The sequence below is a fragment of the Tamandua tetradactyla genome, chromosome 19 (assembly GCF_023851605.1).
Source record: "Tamandua tetradactyla isolate mTamTet1 chromosome 19, mTamTet1.pri, whole genome shotgun sequence".
NCBI lineage: Eukaryota > Metazoa > Chordata > Mammalia > Pilosa > Myrmecophagidae > Tamandua > Tamandua tetradactyla.
Window position 1 is genome coordinate 41,307,147 of NC_135345.1, and position 18,824 is coordinate 41,325,970.

The 18,824-nt window shown below is 35.5% G+C and overlaps 1 protein-coding gene across 3 annotated transcripts in view; it reads right to left on the reverse strand.

The window, feature by feature from the left end:
* Window positions 1–2,101: 2,101 nt before the first annotated feature.
* The window catches only part of SMIM14 (small integral membrane protein 14), an 80,767-nt gene continuing 64,044 nt past the window's right edge, over window positions 2,102–18,824 (reverse strand). For 2 of the 3 annotated variants that reach the window (XM_077136641.1, XM_077136640.1), the window contains 3 exons: window positions 16,282–16,330; window positions 7,668–7,810; window positions 2,102–5,175 (listed from right to left, as the gene is read on the reverse strand). In XM_077136641.1, the coding sequence (XP_076992756.1) occupies window positions 5,143–5,175; window positions 7,668–7,810; window positions 16,282–16,330 (225 nt within the window). In that variant the 3' untranslated portion in view covers window positions 2,102–5,142. The remainder of the gene's footprint in view (window positions 5,176–7,667; window positions 7,811–16,281; window positions 16,331–18,824) is intronic. The other variant, XM_077136639.1, reaches the window with a different exon arrangement.

The window sequence follows — 18,824 nt, forward strand, 5'->3', positions numbered from 1 at the left end:
TAACCGCAAGCCTTTTAAGGAGGATTCAGAAGAGACAGGCTCTCTTCCTGCTTTGGCTGGCAAGCCTCTCCTGTGGAGTTCATCCAGACTCTCTACTGGAACCATTGGCTTCACAGCCTGCCCTGCGGATTTTGGTCTCTGTGTTCCCACAGTCACATGAGACACTTTTATAAATCTTATATTTGCAAGTGTTCCCTGTTGATTCTATTTCTCTAGAGAACCCTAACTAATACAACTAGTATCAATAACTGGTAGAACACTTAATGAGAACATCAATAAGGAAATACAAGACTTGAATGATACTCTAAAGCAACTAACCTAACAGACATATAACACACTCAACAAAATAGAATATACTTTCTTCTTAGATGATCAGAATGGATCATTCACCAGGAGAGACCACACTTTGGGACACAAAACAAGTTATCAGTAAATTTAAAAAAACTGAAATCATACAATGTATTTTCTCTTACCATAATGGAATAAAGTTAAAATCAGTAACAGAGGGAGAAATGGAAAAGTCACAATTATGTGGAAATTAAACAAACAATGTACTCTTAAACAACCAATGGGTTAAAGAGGAAATCACAAGCAAAATTAGGAAATATCCTGAGGTGAATGAAAATGAAAAGGCAACATACCAAAACTTTTGAGATGCAGCAAAAGCAGTGCTGAGAGGAAAATGGATAGCTCTAATTGCTTACACTAAATAGAAGACTTCAAATCAGGGACCTAACCTCAAAACTGGAAGAACTAGAAAAAAGAAGAGTAAATAAACCCAAAGCAAGGAGAAGGAAGAAAATAACAAAGATTAGAGCAGAGATAAATGATACAGAGCCTAAAAATCAATAGATTCAGTAAAACCAAAAGTTGATTCTTTGAAAAGATCAATAAAATTATCAAACTTTACCTAGACCAACAAAGAGAAAAAGAAAGAGGATACAAATAACTAAAATTGGAAATGAAAAGGAGGATATTAGTACCACCCTGCTGAAATAAAAAGGACTATAAGAGGATACTATGTCTTGACCAAAAGGGGGAAGCCATTCATAAAACTATACAAACTGTTCATCCGTACATATTTCCTGCTCCCCCATCATTGCCCTTTCCCTACCTGCTTTTTTGTTTTGACCCCTTGATGGTTTCGGAAATCTAATCCTGAGTAACATCCATTTTAAAGCATACATAAGCAATTAGACAAGAATAAACACTTGTTGAAATGTTTACTGAACAAACATGGCCCTTTTATTTGGAAAAAGATATACTAACTAAAATTCCCTCTAATAAACTAATGGGAAAAGATTGCACTGATATATCTAGTTAAAAAAATCTGAACATGAAAGATAATCGTGGTTGATGTTTTGAGAAGTATTCTTAGGTAAAAATAAGCTACAAGTTGAAACCCTGAGCTGAGAAAATCATCAGGTGAAATGGCAGGAAGCAAGGAAACTTCTATTAGAATCCCTTTTCTGGGGGGAAACTAGAATTACAGATATATTTAACAAAAACTTGTGGTTTTATTGGGGATTGGACTGTCCATACACATGTATACAACATATGACAAACTTTAGTTGAAATAATGTAATGTCTCCATGAAATTATGTTTTTTGCAAATTCCACTATTTTAAATAACACAAGTATCACACAGACATTATGATCCTGCCACAGCAACTTTACCACTCTGACACATAAATGGATATAATAATTTTAGTGTCTGGATGGGTAAATTCCAAGTCATAGAGCAAAAGCAAAACTTCACTTTTGTGTGTTTTCAGGTGTATCTCCTTTTGAGTAATATATGTCTGTTCAAAAAATTAATGTTAATGAGTATCATCCCCTCAAAGTAAACATCTATTTGCCCCTATATCCTAAGGAGAAAAAAGGGAATAATCAAGAATTATAACTGCAATCTACTTTCTTAAAGTCTTACAATCTCTATTTCTGAATAGTTGGCCCCAAAGTGTTATTATACAAATATATTTCTTAAAGCTTATATCTTAGTAAAGGGTAAGGAAATCTTATCAACAGTCTTAAAAGGATGTTAACATTTCACTAAGCAAAAGATGCTTCTCTTCCCACAAAATCCAAACAGAAAACAGAGTGTTACTAATGTTTTCTATTTATTTCATTAATAAAAAGTGCATAGTACAAGCCCTTTATCCCAATCCAAGTACTCAGTAAAAGATTAACAATAAACCCTGGATGGCACAGACATGATTTGTTTGGCATGATTTAAACATTTAAAAACAGCAATTAACAATTAACAATTAACATGACCACTTTTGCTTTTAACAAAGTAATCATCAGACATGGTAACAAATACTTTATGATTTTTCATTTAGAAATATAATGTTAAGACTAAACCTATTGCAACAATGAAAACTTAATCCATTAACTATAAACTCTTCATTTTTCCTTCTTCAAGTTGCTGTGTTGTGTCTTAAGCTGAGCTAGTCAAATTTTAGTATAAAATTCATTTAGAGACTTCCATTTAGATTGATAGAATTCCACAGTTCCTTTGAAAATGTAAGATATCTATAATTCCATAAACACTATCACATCACATACTACAAAGACACAAAAAGTAACATGGAATAGCTGTGCTCAAAAATATGACTAGACCATAGATCATGGTTGGATTGACATGATAAAATCTTTCACTATAAACATTTCCAATGTTAACTTTTTGATATGGAAAGCAAAAAATTACTTTGCCTAAAAGAATACTGAATGACTCAAAAGCAAAATAAACTCTTAATAGCATTTGTGGAATGTTTAAGAGCCAAAGGTGATTTTGAAATGTGGTGCTTTCTCTCTCTTTTTCCAGGTTATTTTAAAAGGATTTTAGCCACAGTTGAGTGAATATTTACAAAGCCAAGTAATGATTTAATAGTGTTCTCAATAAAAAAGCCACATGTAGAAAGTAAGAATTAAATAGAATGATATAAATTACTAATTACGCTAACAAGAATACTGTATGTGGAGTACACTGTCTTTTCAGGAATGCGGAGAAATTTTGCAAGCAAAAAAACAAGACAACTATGATAAGAACTTTTATTACTAATTAGGCAGGTGGCTCATATAAGAAAGGCTAAAATCCTAGAAATAATTAAGTGTATGTGACAAAAATCAAAGACAAGAGATAAGAATCCAGATTTCCAGGTATCTAGTTAACACCTCACATTCTGTTTCTGAGTAACAGCTATTCCTTAAACCAAAACCAATTCTCAATCATTTGTGAGCCATGGAGTCAGTGTATACATCAGTTTCTCTGCCAGGGAATGGCTCTCAGGCAGTTTAGAGAACAGAGTATTATGATTTAAGGGCAAGCCTTCAAATTTCAGGGGGCAAGGGCAAAAAAACAGAATGCTACTGGATTTTTCTCCATCTTAAGCTGTCCCTGCCCTTTCTGCCTTAAATATTTTACCAGTATGGAGCTGGAAAGGTTTCCAGAAAGCTGCAGCAAGAGAAAAAACCCTTCATTTGTGGTGTTCAGTTCATTTATCCAGAATCTGACTTACCTGTTTTGCCCTTTTATTAGCACAAGTAATTAAGAGTTAGTTATATTACTTCAAGAAGTTGAGCAAAAAGCCAAGATGTGCATAAGGAGGGATGCAAGCAGTTAATATTGGATTATGTACTGAAATGGTGCCCTTAATGTTAGTGACTTAGAATGTAATAATAGTGAAAGGGGAAAAAAACTCCATGGATGTTACACAACTGTATCAGAGGCTCTATTAATCAGTAAAATGATATAGAGAGCTTTATTGAATTCATACAATAATTTTTCAAATCTACACAATGAAAAACTAGTCTGATCTAGGGGAAAAAGTCCTTACATTGATAGCAAAATATCTTCTAGCCCCATAAGTAACCTGTAGTCACTTGCTAGGAAAAAATTCTACAGCCACATAGGTCACGTAGGCATTTTTTATAGTAATTATATTAAATTTTTTTCAAAGTGAGCAAAACAATGCAACTTCTACTTTTTCTTATATTTCAAAACTATTAATTCTCCTTTCTATCCCAATCCATCCCATTTTTACCCCATGAAAAGGGGTAAAAAAAAAAAAGATCCTTGATTGTTTCTCATTTTCCTCCTTTTTCCTTGGAGTAAACTAAGAATTTATTTAAAAAATTTTAAAGTCAGAAGGATAACAAACATTTTTCTTCAAAATAAAAAGTCAGTAAAGTAAATGGGCATTCAGATGTCAATAATCAAACAAGCCGCCAATACAGCTTTTAGATAATTTCATTTTAACAGAGAAGTGTTTGAATAGAAAAGAAGCTTCCTGAGAGGCACTAGTTTTAATAATAAATTATAGCTTAAATTATTATTGTATCAATTATACCCAGCAAAGTCAGAGTTAATTTTTTATTCCTTTCATGAACCCTTGTAAGGCTAAAGTACAGTGGCTTATAAATGTCATATAATGGACTGGTAAACATCCTCCATATTGATCAATCATGTTTATTTAAAGTTTTCTTAACATTAGGTACTTTTAATGGTGTAAAAAACTTAGTAAACAACCATTTCATTTCTTCTCCTATCCTAGTCACATAAGCCATTTAAAATAGATACAAATTTTAGCTGTAATTTATAGAATACCAAGGGCTGCCACAGTCCAAAGAATAAGAGAAAACTTGCACCCACAAATAAACTATCAAGATAAATGTAAATACAGTGTGGTTCTAATTTTCATTCATTTAATCTCAGACAAGTTCAAATAACTATAAATACCTTATGCAAGAAAGCAATTTTAAACCTATCAATTCTATTTGAAATATTTAAATGCAAAGATCTCAAATTTCCTTCAGTCAGGCTAGAAATCATCCCCAAAATTCTGATCACAGTTACAAATAGAATGAATGGAATGTTTACATTTAGGACAACCAAAAAAAGTCCCATGTAACTCTTTTCAATATCATTTACTCAAATATATTGTAAATAGGAATGGTGATAACACAGGAAGCAAAGATAAGCTTGCAAGTGAAATTTCTAGAAGCTCGTGAAAACAATACCATCCCATATTGTAGATGCAAAAGGAAAAACAGTTATAATGGGGTAAAGAGTACTCTGGTCGTCTTCGTTCATTTGGTCGTGCAAGATGATTGACTATTTTCACTTTCCATATCACAAAGTTAGTCCACAGGAGGGGCTGGTGGATCTTGTCCCTGGCATTAGAGAGAGATAAATTATTGGAACTGACTTCTTTATCCAGTGCAACCAAACGAACATATATATGAACAGCAATATTATGATGAGCAGCAATGCTCCACTCCCATCCCAAAATGTATTTATTTGGACTGTTCATGTTTTAACATAAGGGAACAGTGGATTAACACTATGATTCTCTAACTTCTGTTCCATTCTTACCTGTGGTATGAAAGAAAGGGAAATTGCAACAGTGATATGACCTAGGTGAGACTGCTCTCTGATTTAGCCTTTAAATCAATAAACATAGCACATTCCTCTTGCTAAAGTAAATCCTTGAGCACAGTACAATCTAACTGAAGCTAGAAACTTTTGTTTCTTTCTTACAACAAAATGTCAGTGAGGAAGCATGTGGTTCAAGCTGCTAGTGTATCCTATGGCTATAAGAAGAGACCATGTTAAAATAAGACTGATAGTATGAGGAAAGAAACTGGATCTTTGATGACATTGTTAAACTTGTTGAATCAATCACTCCAAACACCTACCCTACACCTCTGGAATTTTTTATTGCCTAAACAAATATAATAAATCCATTTACTATTAAAATGTGTTTGAGTTGGTTTCTGTTACTTGCAACAGAAAGCATCTGAGATGTAAAGGACAGAGCACACCATAAAGGATCTTCAGGAAGATTCCATTTATATACCCTGACACTGTATATGTTGCCCAAGTAGAGGGTGACTGAATTTTCTACTTTGAGTCTATACATTTTCTTGCCTTTTACTAGAACTGTGGGTCTACTATTCCTAGAACAACTGGCCAACAGTGGATTAAGGTCTAGGAGACTGTTAACTTGAATTTTTGTCACATTTAACGGTTTCTAAGTCAGTTTAAGTTGGATTTCTTTAACTCCAAACACTGAAGATGATGTTCTTTGATATGAAAGGAATACAGCTGCATGCACAAAGTAAGAAAAAAGGCTAAGGAAGCAACACTTTCATCAAGACAATGTGCACACTGTTTTATGAATACTCTGTCTCTAAGAAAAACAAAAATAAATTTAAGGCTTTTTATCTAATGCTAATGATATATATCTCTTAAAGTCAGCATGCAACTTACCTAGATGTTTATTTCCTGAAAAAAGAATAAATCACTAACCAATTAACAATGACTTCTCCCATATATGAATTTAGTCTAACTGAGCTTCTTTCTATACCAAAACACAAGATTGGGGAAAGGAAGCGATTATTTAAAAAATTCCACATCATCAAGAGAATTAGTGGAAGAACTTGGTATTCAACAAGTTAATCCATTTTAAAAAATATATTTAAAGAGATAATATCCAAATCAAATGGCAAAGAAAAATATAAATACTGGTTATAAAAGGATTAAAAGGAATCATGTAATAGAGGTTCCATTAAAAATGGTACTAAAAATTCCCTATGGGGTTGCTTTACCATATATTTCATTTAGAAGAGTCTAAAAATGACTAAAATCATCTAACAAGATTTACCAACATGAATGATTCCTACCTTTCCTATTGCCAGCTCAGTTGATCTAGAGAGATGCAGAACTGGAAAAAAGGATGTGAAAGAAATAGGATGGGGAAAAAAATTAGGAAAACAGGATTTAGCCAGGCATGCTCTGTGGCTCTATTGTATTTAAGAGAGCTAGGACAATATGGTAAAGAAAGGGGGGGGGGGAAATATTTGAGGTAGAGCTTAATTAAGAGAGTGTAGAGGACTGGAAGCATGAGAAGCAAAGAATCAACTGAGAGGGTATCATACTGGGGAGCAGAGAACTGGAATTTGGGATATATTGCTGTGGGTTATTGAACAGCGATATGCACTATAGTAGAGAATTGATGGTCAGGTTCATGTGTCAACTTGGCCAGGTGATGATGCCCAGTTGTCTGGTCTAGCAAGTACTGGCCAATCTGTTGCTGTGAGGACATTTCATGAACTTAAATCATGAGCACGTTGGCTGCATCCACAGCTGACTATATCTGCTGCTGGCTAAGGGGAGTGTCTTCTACAATGAGTGGCGCTCATCTCTTTCTGCTTCAGCCAGCAAGCCTCTCCTGGGGAGTTCGTTAAGGGCTTTCATTGGAGCTGCCAACTTATGGCCTCCCCTACAGATTTTGGACTCTTACATGCCCACAGTTGGTGAGACACTTTTATAAATCTCATATTTACAGATATCTCCTGTTGGTTCTCTTTCTCTAGAGAACCCTGACTGATATAAGAAATATTTATGAGTAAAGATTGGAATTCATTTTAAAATTACTTTTGAGATACTAATCTGAACTTTCTTTAAGTAACTCCATGCAGACTAAGCCATATGAGACTCCAAGATTTCCTAGGAACTTCATAAGAAAAATTCTTATGAAGAATTTTGAAGAAAGAATTCTTAATTCTTTCATGAGTTAAATTTTTTGCTAATTTCAGTCCAAAAAAAAGCTCCCTCTGCCTCTCCCCACCATCCAAAAAGATGTATAATCCATGACACTTACATTATGAGGACTTGTTGGCTTTCCAGGTAGGTTGGATCCTCTTAGATTAGGAGGTCTCAGTAAGAACAAGATCACTGCAATAACCATCCAGGCCATCAAGATCATAGTAATACTGATGCCATTATCACCAGAAGGTCCTGGTACTAAGGACAAACAAAAATGTATTTATAATAAAAACTGGCATGACTTGAAATATTTTTCAATAAACATAAAACAAATTGTATCCATGAAGGACAGGAGAAAAATATGGAACTACTAAAATTGACAACCAGGGAAACCCCTGATACTCTCCCAAACATTAGGGACTCGCAAGTCAGTAGGCCAAGCCCTTGATCTAGAGTCTTGCTCTTGTGAAGCTTATTTAGGTAATGGAGAAGCTAAGCCTATCTATAGTAAGAATTTATTTCCAGGGGACTTCTTTTGTTGCTCAGATGTGGCATCTCTCTCTCTCTCTTGAAGCCAAACTCTCCAAGAAAAATCATTACCCTCCTCCCTACATGGAGCATGACATCCAGGGATGGAAGACCCCCTTGCAAGGTTGGATATGAACCCCAGTGTTGAGTATGGCCCTGGCACTATGGGATCAACAATGCCTTCCCGACCAAAATGGGGAAAAGAAATGTAACAAAATAAGTTATCAGTGGCTGTATTTGAGAGCCTCTCAAATACAGTTGGGAGGCTATTCTGGAGACTAGGCTTAGCAAGTATTAGCTAGATATTGCTGTTTACCATAATTTGCCAGGCCGCAACCAAAATGTTTCCTGTCAACCCTAGAGAAAACCTAGGGATGTGAGATTCTACACAAGTTTCATGTACTATGATTACTTTCCAGAAACCCAAAACTTCCAGATGGGTGCCTAGGCCAGATAAGTCCTGAAACCCAAAGGGGCCAGACGTTCCAAGAACAATTTATCCTTATCCCATGTTATCGATACCCCTTTGCAACATCAAAAAGTTAGAGGGCAGAGCTCAAATACTCCTAAAGATTGGGAGAAGGATCAACAGAGAAGACAGGATTTAACAAATGAATATTACTGCTGAATCATTATAATGATATTTCTTTTAGTGTCCACTGATCAAGTCATAGATCTAATGAGATCTACAAAATCTAAGACTCCCTGAAATACAGTAAAGACACTCTCCTTTAAAATAAAAATTCTGCATATTACTTACAGAAACAGCAAAGAAAAGATGAAAAAACTTATGGAAAAAAGAACTGGGATTCACAATATATAAATTAAAAGACATATTCTCAGTCAAGGTGTATTAATTTAGTCTTGCTTTTCACAAAACAAGAAGTTAATATGCAGATCTAGGTATCTTAAAATCCTGCAACTCCTATGCTTGAAACATACCTGGAAAAACTGAGTGTGGGGGCACAAGTGGACATTTACACATTAGTGTTTATGGCAGCAGTGTTACTGATTCACAGTGGATGGAGGCCGCCTAAGGGAACAATGACTAGGAATGGAAGGGGGAACTGTGGTGTATACATACAAAGTTTTACTGAGTGGTTGCAAGAAGGAATGAAGCTGTGAAGCAAGCAACGAGGGGAATGAACCTTAAGTACTGTAGGATGAATGAGAGTAGGATGAATGAAATGGCAAAAACAAAGACAAATATTATCATGCCTCACTCATATGGACTAACTATAATATACAAACGCAAGGAATTCAAGTCTAGAGCATGGGGTTATCAAGTTGGGGCCTACTGTAAATGGGTCCTAATTTGTAAGCTCTTACACTAGTTACATATGTTCTGGAGTTCTGTTATTTTCTAAATTGTGAAATACTGAGTTATTTGTATATAACCTGGTCATTCCCAGGGTATTTGTCTGACACCTGAGACTCAGAGTTAGAATGCAAACTATGAAAATCAGCATTACCCATACAGGAACTGTTGAAAAAGTTGAAAAAATGGTCAGACATCGACTAGAGATATGAATGAAGCTGATCTTGATAGGACTAAAATAGATCAGAAGACTGGGTAATGAATGATATTGTCCATATTTTAAACTTTCAACTGTGTGTGACCAAAGGGAGAGATGTTGAGTTGGTGTAAATTAGTATTTTGGGTAGTGCATTACTTACTTTAACTTGTACAGTCAGTTTAGTTGAACACCATGAGTACATGGATTCTTGAATATGGCATGAGATTTTGTTGGTAAGTACAGGTTAGTGTGATGCCCCAATATGTCCCAGAGTAATTTGGGCAGTAAATAAAGTATTTTCAAAGTCCCCTTGGAGACAGGGGAGAAAGGAGGAAATATTCAACTTCCCCATTTTGTGAATTCCTTATATTTTTGCAAGTAGGCTGAGCCCTTGATCTTGGGGTTCACCCTATGAAACTTACTCCAGCCGAGGATAGGCTAAACTTACTTAAAACTGGACCTGAGAGTCACCCAAGAGAACCTCTTGTGTTGCTCAGATGTGACCTCTCTCAGGAAGCCGATATAGCACGTGACCCACTGCCCTTCCCTCTACATGAGAAGCTAGAAGGAATAAATATTTTTTTATAATCACAATCAACTTTTTTTTTCCTTTTTGTGAAAAATAACATATATACAGAAAAGCAATAAATTTCAAAGCATAGCAAAATAATTAGTTGTAGAACAGATTTCAGATTTTGGTATGGGGTTATAATTCCACAATTTTAGGTTTTTACTTCTAGCTACTCTAAGATACTGGAGACTAAAATATCAATTTAATGATTCAACAATCATAATCGTTTGTAAAACCCTACCTTCTCTGTATAACTCCACTATCACCTTTAATCTTTCTATCCCACTCTTAGGGGTACTTGGTCTATCCGTAGCCTGTTTTTTTCCAAGTATGATTTGGCCCCACTGTTCTAATCTTAGCTCTTACCACTTATCAGAAAATCTATCTTCTACTCTAGTCATACCCAACACCCTCCTCCTTCTTTAGCCAATGGTTCCGTGACCTCACTGAGCATCAGAGTAGTCTGTGACAAGATCCACACAAAGATTCTAAAACCCTGCTTCAGGCCACCTGAACCAGGAGCTTAGGAGTGAGGTCAGAAACCAACAATATTTGTTAAAGGTTTTCAAATAAATCTGATACAATAGTTCAGCACTAGTTGAGTTGGCAGCATTTGTCAACTACTCAAACTCACTCATTTTTCTGTAATATTCATTAAATTCCCCTGTCTGAAATTATCTCACACCACTTATTCACTATATCCTGTTTCTCTCTTTCTCTCCTTTAAAAATCTTCTCTATCCTCCTGTCAACTCTGTCCTTCTCTAGAGTAGTGTAGCATTTATAGTGTGAAGGAGTGGTTTCCTGTCTCTTCTAAGCAGGTCACTAACTTGTTAAGAACAGGGACCATTCACATAGCTCTTTTACTCTACACCATGTCTTAGCTGTATCATCTCTGTGCCTCAATTTCTGTATCCATGAAATGAAAATATTACCATTACCTCACAGAGTAGTTTTGAGGATTAATATGGTCATTACATGAAAGGGAGTCGCAGATGTGAGGCATACAGTTAACTATTCAATAAACATTAGCCATTACCAGTAGAAGGATCAATTAGAAGGCAGAAAAGACTGAGTACAGATAGATTGCTATTATGAATAACTGTGTTGGATAAAATGGTGAAGTAGGAATGGAAAAGGGACAAATACAAATGTCAACAAGACGGAAGAAGCGTAACCCCTGGTGACTGAACTAACTGGTGGTGGGAGGAAGAATAAAAAGAACTTAAAGATGCCTGTAAAAATGAAAATGCTCTAAAATTGATCATGGTGAATGAATGCACACCTACATGATGATACTGAGAGCCACTGACTGTATACTTCAGAAGGTTTGCACAGTGTATGAATATATCTAAATAAAATTGCTTTAAAAGAAAGATGTCCTCAAATTTTCTAAAGGGTAGTGGTATGCTGTAGAATTTCTCCACTTAAAAGGCTAAATGGATACAGTTTTCCTGACCTACAAAGTTTGACAAGATCATTTCTCTATTATTCTCCAATAACCCATCTCAGAATGAAGAATAAAAGGAATGGATTAAAGTTGAACATCTTGACAGAGCCCATGAAATTAAGATTGGATACCAAAGGTACAATCATATATGCAAATTTAACAACAAAATACTGTTAACAAACTCAAATGTCCATCAACAATGTGTGATTAAAAAATCATGGTGATACCATGTTGAGTTGGCATTGTTCAGAAATTAGCAGCCATATTGGTCTAGAAATGTTAAATTTAATTTTTTTCCATTTGTACAGGGGTAACGCACTGTATTAAATATGTAAGGTCTTATCTATATAGGTTTGATTACAGAAACTAATAAAGTCTTCTCTACATAATGAAAAAAAAAAGTATGGTGAGACAAGATCGGACGCCAGAAAAAAATGTGGAGAAAGAGCTGTACCTATTCACTGTTGGTAGGGAAGCTGAGAGGTACAGCTCCTCTGGAGGGAAGTGTGGTGGTGCCACAGGAGGCTAGGGGTGGGGTTGCCATATGATCCTGCTATGTATATACCTGGAGGAGCTGATAGTGGGGACATGAATGGACATTTGTACATTGGGGTTTATGACAGCAGTGTTCACAATAGATCAAGGCAGCCTAAGGGGGCAATGACTGAGGAATGGAAGGGGAAACTGAGGTGTACACATACAATGGACTATTTAGCGTTGCAAGAAGGAATGAAGTTGTGAGGCTTGCAACTAGGTAATGAACCTTGAGGACAGAATGTTGAACAAAATATCAGAAACAAAAAGACAAATATTATCAGGCCTCATATGGACTAACTATAATATACAAACTCAAAGTATTGAAGTCAAGAGCATGGCTTATCAGGGTGGCGCCTATCATAAAGGATCCTAGATTGTAAGCTCTTACAGCAGTCACATATATACATGAGCTGCAACTGCTATTTCTAAATTCTGAGATGCTGAGCTATTTGAACATAACTTTGTTGTTCCCTGAAACTTTGGTATTTATGAGATACCCGAGACTCAGAGTTAGAGCACTGAAGCTATGAAAGTCAGCATTACTCCATACAGTAAGTGTTGAAGTCTGATGGTCCTTTCATCTGGAGTATGCACAGATGAGCTAAAAAACGAACAAACAAACAAAAAGATAAAGTAATAGGGATGGGGGATGAGGGGTAAAAAAAAATTGGGTAGATTGAAATACTAGTGGTCAACAAGAGAGCAGGTAAGGGGTATATGATGTATGAGATTTTTCTTTTTATTTCTTTCTTGTAATTTTAGACAGGGGTCCTAGGGAGGCCTCAATGAAAAGGTAACTTGGGAGTAAAAACCATAAAGGAACTGAAGGGGTGAGTGGTCAGGGTACCAGAAAGCAGAGCATTCAGGTGGAAGGAGCCCCAAATGCTCCTGATTCAGGAGTGGCGTGGGGTATAAGGAAGAGAGTAGGTCAAAAAAGTAACAGGAAGCCAGATCATGAAGTCCTTAGAGATCATTAAGAGTTGTATAATATGGTTGGACTGTACGTGTGTGGATATTTCTCAATAAAAACTTTTTTTAAAGAGTTGATTTGAAAGCACCAAGAAGAAGAACTTTAGCTTTTATTTTGCATGAAACAGGAACAACAGCAAAAGACAAGATGAAACTATCATTTTGACAAGACTGATTTGGCTGCTGTGTGCTGAGAAGGGGGCAAAGAAGAGAAACGGAGACTGTTAGGAAGCTATTATAATCTATATGAAATGATGATGGCTTACATCAAGGAAGAGGTAGTGGGGCTGGCGAGAAGTAGTAGAATTTTGGATACATCTTGGAGATAAGTGTTTGCGAATAGACTGATTCCGAGTGCAAACAGAATGAGAAGTCAGCAGATGATTTCCAGAAGGATAGAACTGCCATTAACTGGTGCTGGAAAGGACAGCAAGTTTGGCAAAGACTAACAGAAACTCAATTTTGAGATGCCTGTGAGACGTCCCCATAGAAATGACCAGAAGACAGTCATAAGAATACACATACCAAAACTAAAAAATAAATAAATAATAAGGATTTTTTAAAAAAAGAATATACGTACCAAGCCATGAGATCACCAAAGGAATATCAAAATGGAAAAGGGCCAAGGACAGAGTCCTGGGGTGCTCTAAGGTTAAGAAGTCAGAGGGACAGATAGGAAGTACCAGAAAGAAGATAGTTGGAAAGTTGGGACTGGAGCAGAAGAAGAAAAAAGGAACAGAGATTTGAGAAATAGAGAATTAGGATTGAGTTATTATTGCGAACAGATAAATTCTCAGATTGTGACTTTATCAGGAAGAAGCAGAGAGTGAGCACTGCATACTAAGCATTAGAAATGCTTTGGGAAGAGTTTCAGCTAGAGGAATAATCAATATTAAAATGTCAGAAAATTACCAAAGAGAATAAGAAAAATCACCTTAGCAATCACCCAAATAAAACATGAACAACTTAACTCTATCTAGCAGCTTGTTTTATGACTAAAGGAATTAATGACATTTCACGTCAGTTTACATAGAATAATTAAGCACTGTTCTAAATCAACAAAACACATACAAAATAGAGCTGTAATCATTACAGAAGGAAGAAAGAAAAGAACAAAAGGAAATAGTGAAAAACAAGTGAAGACGGGAATAGACCATACATTCACTCAAAGAACATGTCAATTATGAAGCCCCAATTTCCAAGGACTCCAAAATATATTCAATTTAATTATTTAGAATAACATTTTTTCTGATTAAATAGTAATATATTATCTAAGTTTAAGGACAGTGACAAAATATGTTTTTATTTTAAGAAAAAAGCATAAATTCATTGGAGAAAATTTAGAATATACAGAAAAATAACACCATCACCCAGAGAAAATTACTATTTAAAATATTTAAGAACTTGGCTCTCAGAAAGGATTCCTACCAAATGTTAAAAGAACTGGGGAGGTGGGGGGGGTTGGAAGAGTACCAATATGACTAGCTTAATATTCAAGTCCTAGTCTTTAGGAAGGTAATTACATTTCACTCACAAAAATAACAACATATTGGTTTACAGAGAGAGCTGGCTCAAGTGTCACAAATACCACAAATGCAATTAATACTTGTTTTCCCATAGGACATTTGATAAGATTATATTCCAGCTGGAAGAGCAGGTTTTTAGCTTTACTTGCTGAGGCAAAAATTTGGGCTGCATATTAGAGGGTCACAATATAAATTAATTAATGCTGATGGAGAAGCAACATAAATCTGGAGTGGGGAGCCCACCACCAATCATTCCAATACTGTAACACAATTTCTACACATTACCTCCTTGTCTTGAGGGCATAAATATTACTACACCAATTGCACCAAGTACTATGTTCTGACAAAATTTCTACTTTCAGCAAGGCACTGAACTAGGTCCTATTTTTCTAAGTTGATAAATTTATAGAATTTGACCAGTTCACACAGGAATTCATGTAATAAGCCTCTTCACAATGGTACCTTAGTGTATTTTGTTTTAGTTTCAGATACATAATAAAGTGGAGCAAAGCTTCAGAGAGACATTAAGTACAGGCACTAGCCCACTAATGAATGTAATTTGGTAATATGTTAAAAGCCTTAAAATGTTTATGAAAAGGATGTTTATTAAAGCACTGTTTATAATAGTAAAAACAGATTAGCAACCCAAGATTCCAACAAAAGGGAATCATTTAAACAATGGTGCAGCTCCACAATGGAATATTATTCAGTCATTAAATATTTTGAAGATGAAAATATACATATATATGAATATATATTACATTCATAATATAGTATTGAAAGTTAACACATATGAAGTATCCCATTTTTGTAATACAAAATCTCACTGTGCCAGGCTTCACCATTCTGTGAATGTCATACCTCCCTTCTGGCAATCCAATTACTATAGCACAAAACTGGACTGGCTTAAATACTAGTTATCAGTTTCTCTCAAAGTCTCCCTTGAGCTATTGCTGGATATCTCAAAAAAGGGTTCCCTACCTAATGGTCACCAAGCCTGTCAGCTATATTTACCATGTAGACTCCCTCTTCTTGCTCTAGGTCTCACTTTACCATTACGACTGCTAAAAAATCCATGTGGAAAAACTCCCCATTGCCCTGCCCTCATGGGAATGCTAATGTCAGAACTATAAAAACAAACACCAAATCTTCCAAACCTCGGGAAAAAACCATCTCCAATCCCACTCAGAAGTTCCCAGGCCTGCCAATGGACGCAAGCAGATGCTGGGGAAAGGGTGAGAGATTTGTGCTAACCGCCTTGGTGCTCCAGTGCAGCCAGCCAAAAGTGCCCTCTTACACATATATTTGCCAAGAAAAAGGTCTAAAAGGGTATACACCAAGTTGTCAACACATTATCTTTACACACCAGCACTCTAGGCATTTTTCGTTTTCTTTTTTCTTATCTCTGATTTTATAATTTTTTTCAATAACCAATTGCTTATGTAGCAAGGGGAAAAAACCAATTTTTTAAATTAAAAAATATATTTAAAAGTGGCAAATACATTACATACATTATTAAGAAACATTTCCAAACAGAGCAAAATATTACAATAATTTCTGTCTAATGTTCAGTTATTTGGTTTCTAATTCTGCCCCCAATGCAAAGGCTCCTCCTGTTTCAATGTTACTTACATTCCTGGAGACATTCTGTGTCTGTACAGTAGGACTGGGACTGCCTCAACTACAATGAATAAGAACAAAGGAAAGTTAGCCACTGGACTTAGCCAATGATGGACAATATTGATTAGAAAGATTCATGTTTTGTTTTTTAATAAATGCTACCACAGTATATATTATACCTTCAAAACAGATACAAACAGAATACATGTAGGGGCTTTTTGATATGGGGGAACTTTACTCTGAATAATTTTCAAATATACTGTAATCTGGTACAACTCATCCATCTAGATTAAGGAATTAAAAAAAGAAAAGAAAATTACCATGACAGAAAGCACTGCTATCACACATAATTAGGCTTCCCAAAGAAAAAGCGTTAAACTATACAGGAAAGCTACTACAGAAATAGTAAACTTTGTAAATAACATTTTTCTTTTTGTTGAAAATTAGAAGCAGATAGAGAAGAAATTGATGCTTTTTATAGAAAAAGCACCTTTGATAGAAAAAGCACCTTTGAAAGGGAGAAACCTCTCTCTCTCTCTTTTTTTTTTTTTTGTCTTCTATCTGCATAAAGAAACGCTGGTAAGATAAATAACAACTAGAAAACTGATCACCATAGGAAGAGGTGGGGATAGGACAGGGGAGTAAAGTGGACTCTAGCATGGGTAGGCACTAAATTTCTCAGTGTATATCTTTTTATAGAATGTATACCCCATAAGAGGCTTTTTAGGAATTTTTGAAATGATAATCTGATAAATCTTAAAATAGAGGTGACTACATAGGAGAGAATGACTGAGGATCATGCAACCTGTCAAATCAGTCTCATTACTTTATAATCATACCCTCTCTCTATTAAAGCAATAACCCATAATTTGCAATTGTTTGGAAAGCAACTAAAGAACAGTAGTGCTTAGCTGGTTAAGCATAGGTTCTGCAGTAAAACAACCCTAGATTTAAAATCTGGTTCTGCAACTTTCTAGAGTTTCAAGACTTTGGGCAAGTTATTTAACACGTCTAAGTTTTAGTTTTCTCATATGGTATAATGGAGATAATACTATTACCAACACCTCAGAGTACTGGTGAGGATTAAAATATATAGCATGTGAAACACAGTAATGACAATATAACTGTGATTTAAATGACTAACATTACACAGTTCTTTATGTGTATAGCTGTGCTAGTTTAAAAGGATACATGTTCCCTAGAAAAGCCATATTTTAATCTAAATCCCATTTCATAAAGGCAGAATAATCCCTATTCAATACTGTACATTTGAAACTGTAATCAGATCATCTCCCTGGAAATGTGATTTAATCAAGAGTGGTTGTTGAGCTGAATTAGGTGATGTCATTTGGGTGGGTCTTGATTAGTTTCTGGAGTCCTATAAAAGAGGAAATATTTTGGAGAAAGAAAGAGATTCAGAGAGAGCAGAGCAGAACAGCATAGCCATAAGAAGCAGAGTCCACCAGCCAGCGACCTTTGGAGATGAAGAAGGAAAATGCCTCCCAGTGAGCTTCATGAAACAAGAAGCCAGGAGAAGCGAGCAGATGGCCAGTGTTCACCATGTGCCCTTCCAGAAGAGAGAGGAACCCTGATGGTGTTTACCATGTGCCTTTCCAGATGAGAGAGAAACTCTGACTGTGTTTACCATGTGCCCTTTCACTTGAGAGAGAAACCCTGAACTTCATCGGTCTTCTTGAATTAAGGTATCTTTCCCTGGATGCCTTAGATTGGACATTTCTATAAACTTGCTTTAACTGGGACATTTTCTCAGCCTTAGAACTGTAAACTAGCAACCTATTGAATTCCCCTTTTTATATAAGCCATTCCATTTCTGGTATATTACACTCTGGCAGCTAGCAAATCAGAACAATAGCTTTGGCTATAGCTCTAAAAAATGTTACCTATTATTACCAAGCCACACAAATTTTAACCGCATCTAAACAATTACTGGAATTAGTAATCAAACCTAACATTTTGTAAATTATACTTTAAGAAGATCATGTTTGCTTTGGTGTATACCATGAAAAGTAATTCTATGTGCATTGCTCCAGAAATGGTGATGAATACACAACTATGTGAAAATACTATGAGCCATTGACTGTACACCATGTATAGACTGTATGCATGTGAAGACTTGTCAATAAAAACTTTTTAAAAGTAATCTTATTTAACCACAATGAGAAAGAGATTATAAGATAAAAATATGCTATATAATGTACAGTACAGTACCTAAATATGAAAGGAATCACTCTAAAAACTCTTACTAAAATTATACAGTTTAAAGAAATTGAAAAAATGGCTATTCACTCTCAGTAAAATGCCAGTGAACTTTAAAGTAAAATTGTTATCTGGTGGGTGGGCCACAGTGGCTCAGTGGCAGAGTTCTCGCTTGCCATGCCAGAGACCTGGGTTCATTTCCTGGTAGCTGCCCATGCAGGGGAAAAAAAATTGCCATCTGGTCATTTTGGATTCCTCATACCTATAAACATGAAAGTCAAAGGAAGAAGGCCTTACTGTAGTGGGATGAGAACAATCGACCATGATCATTATTAGAC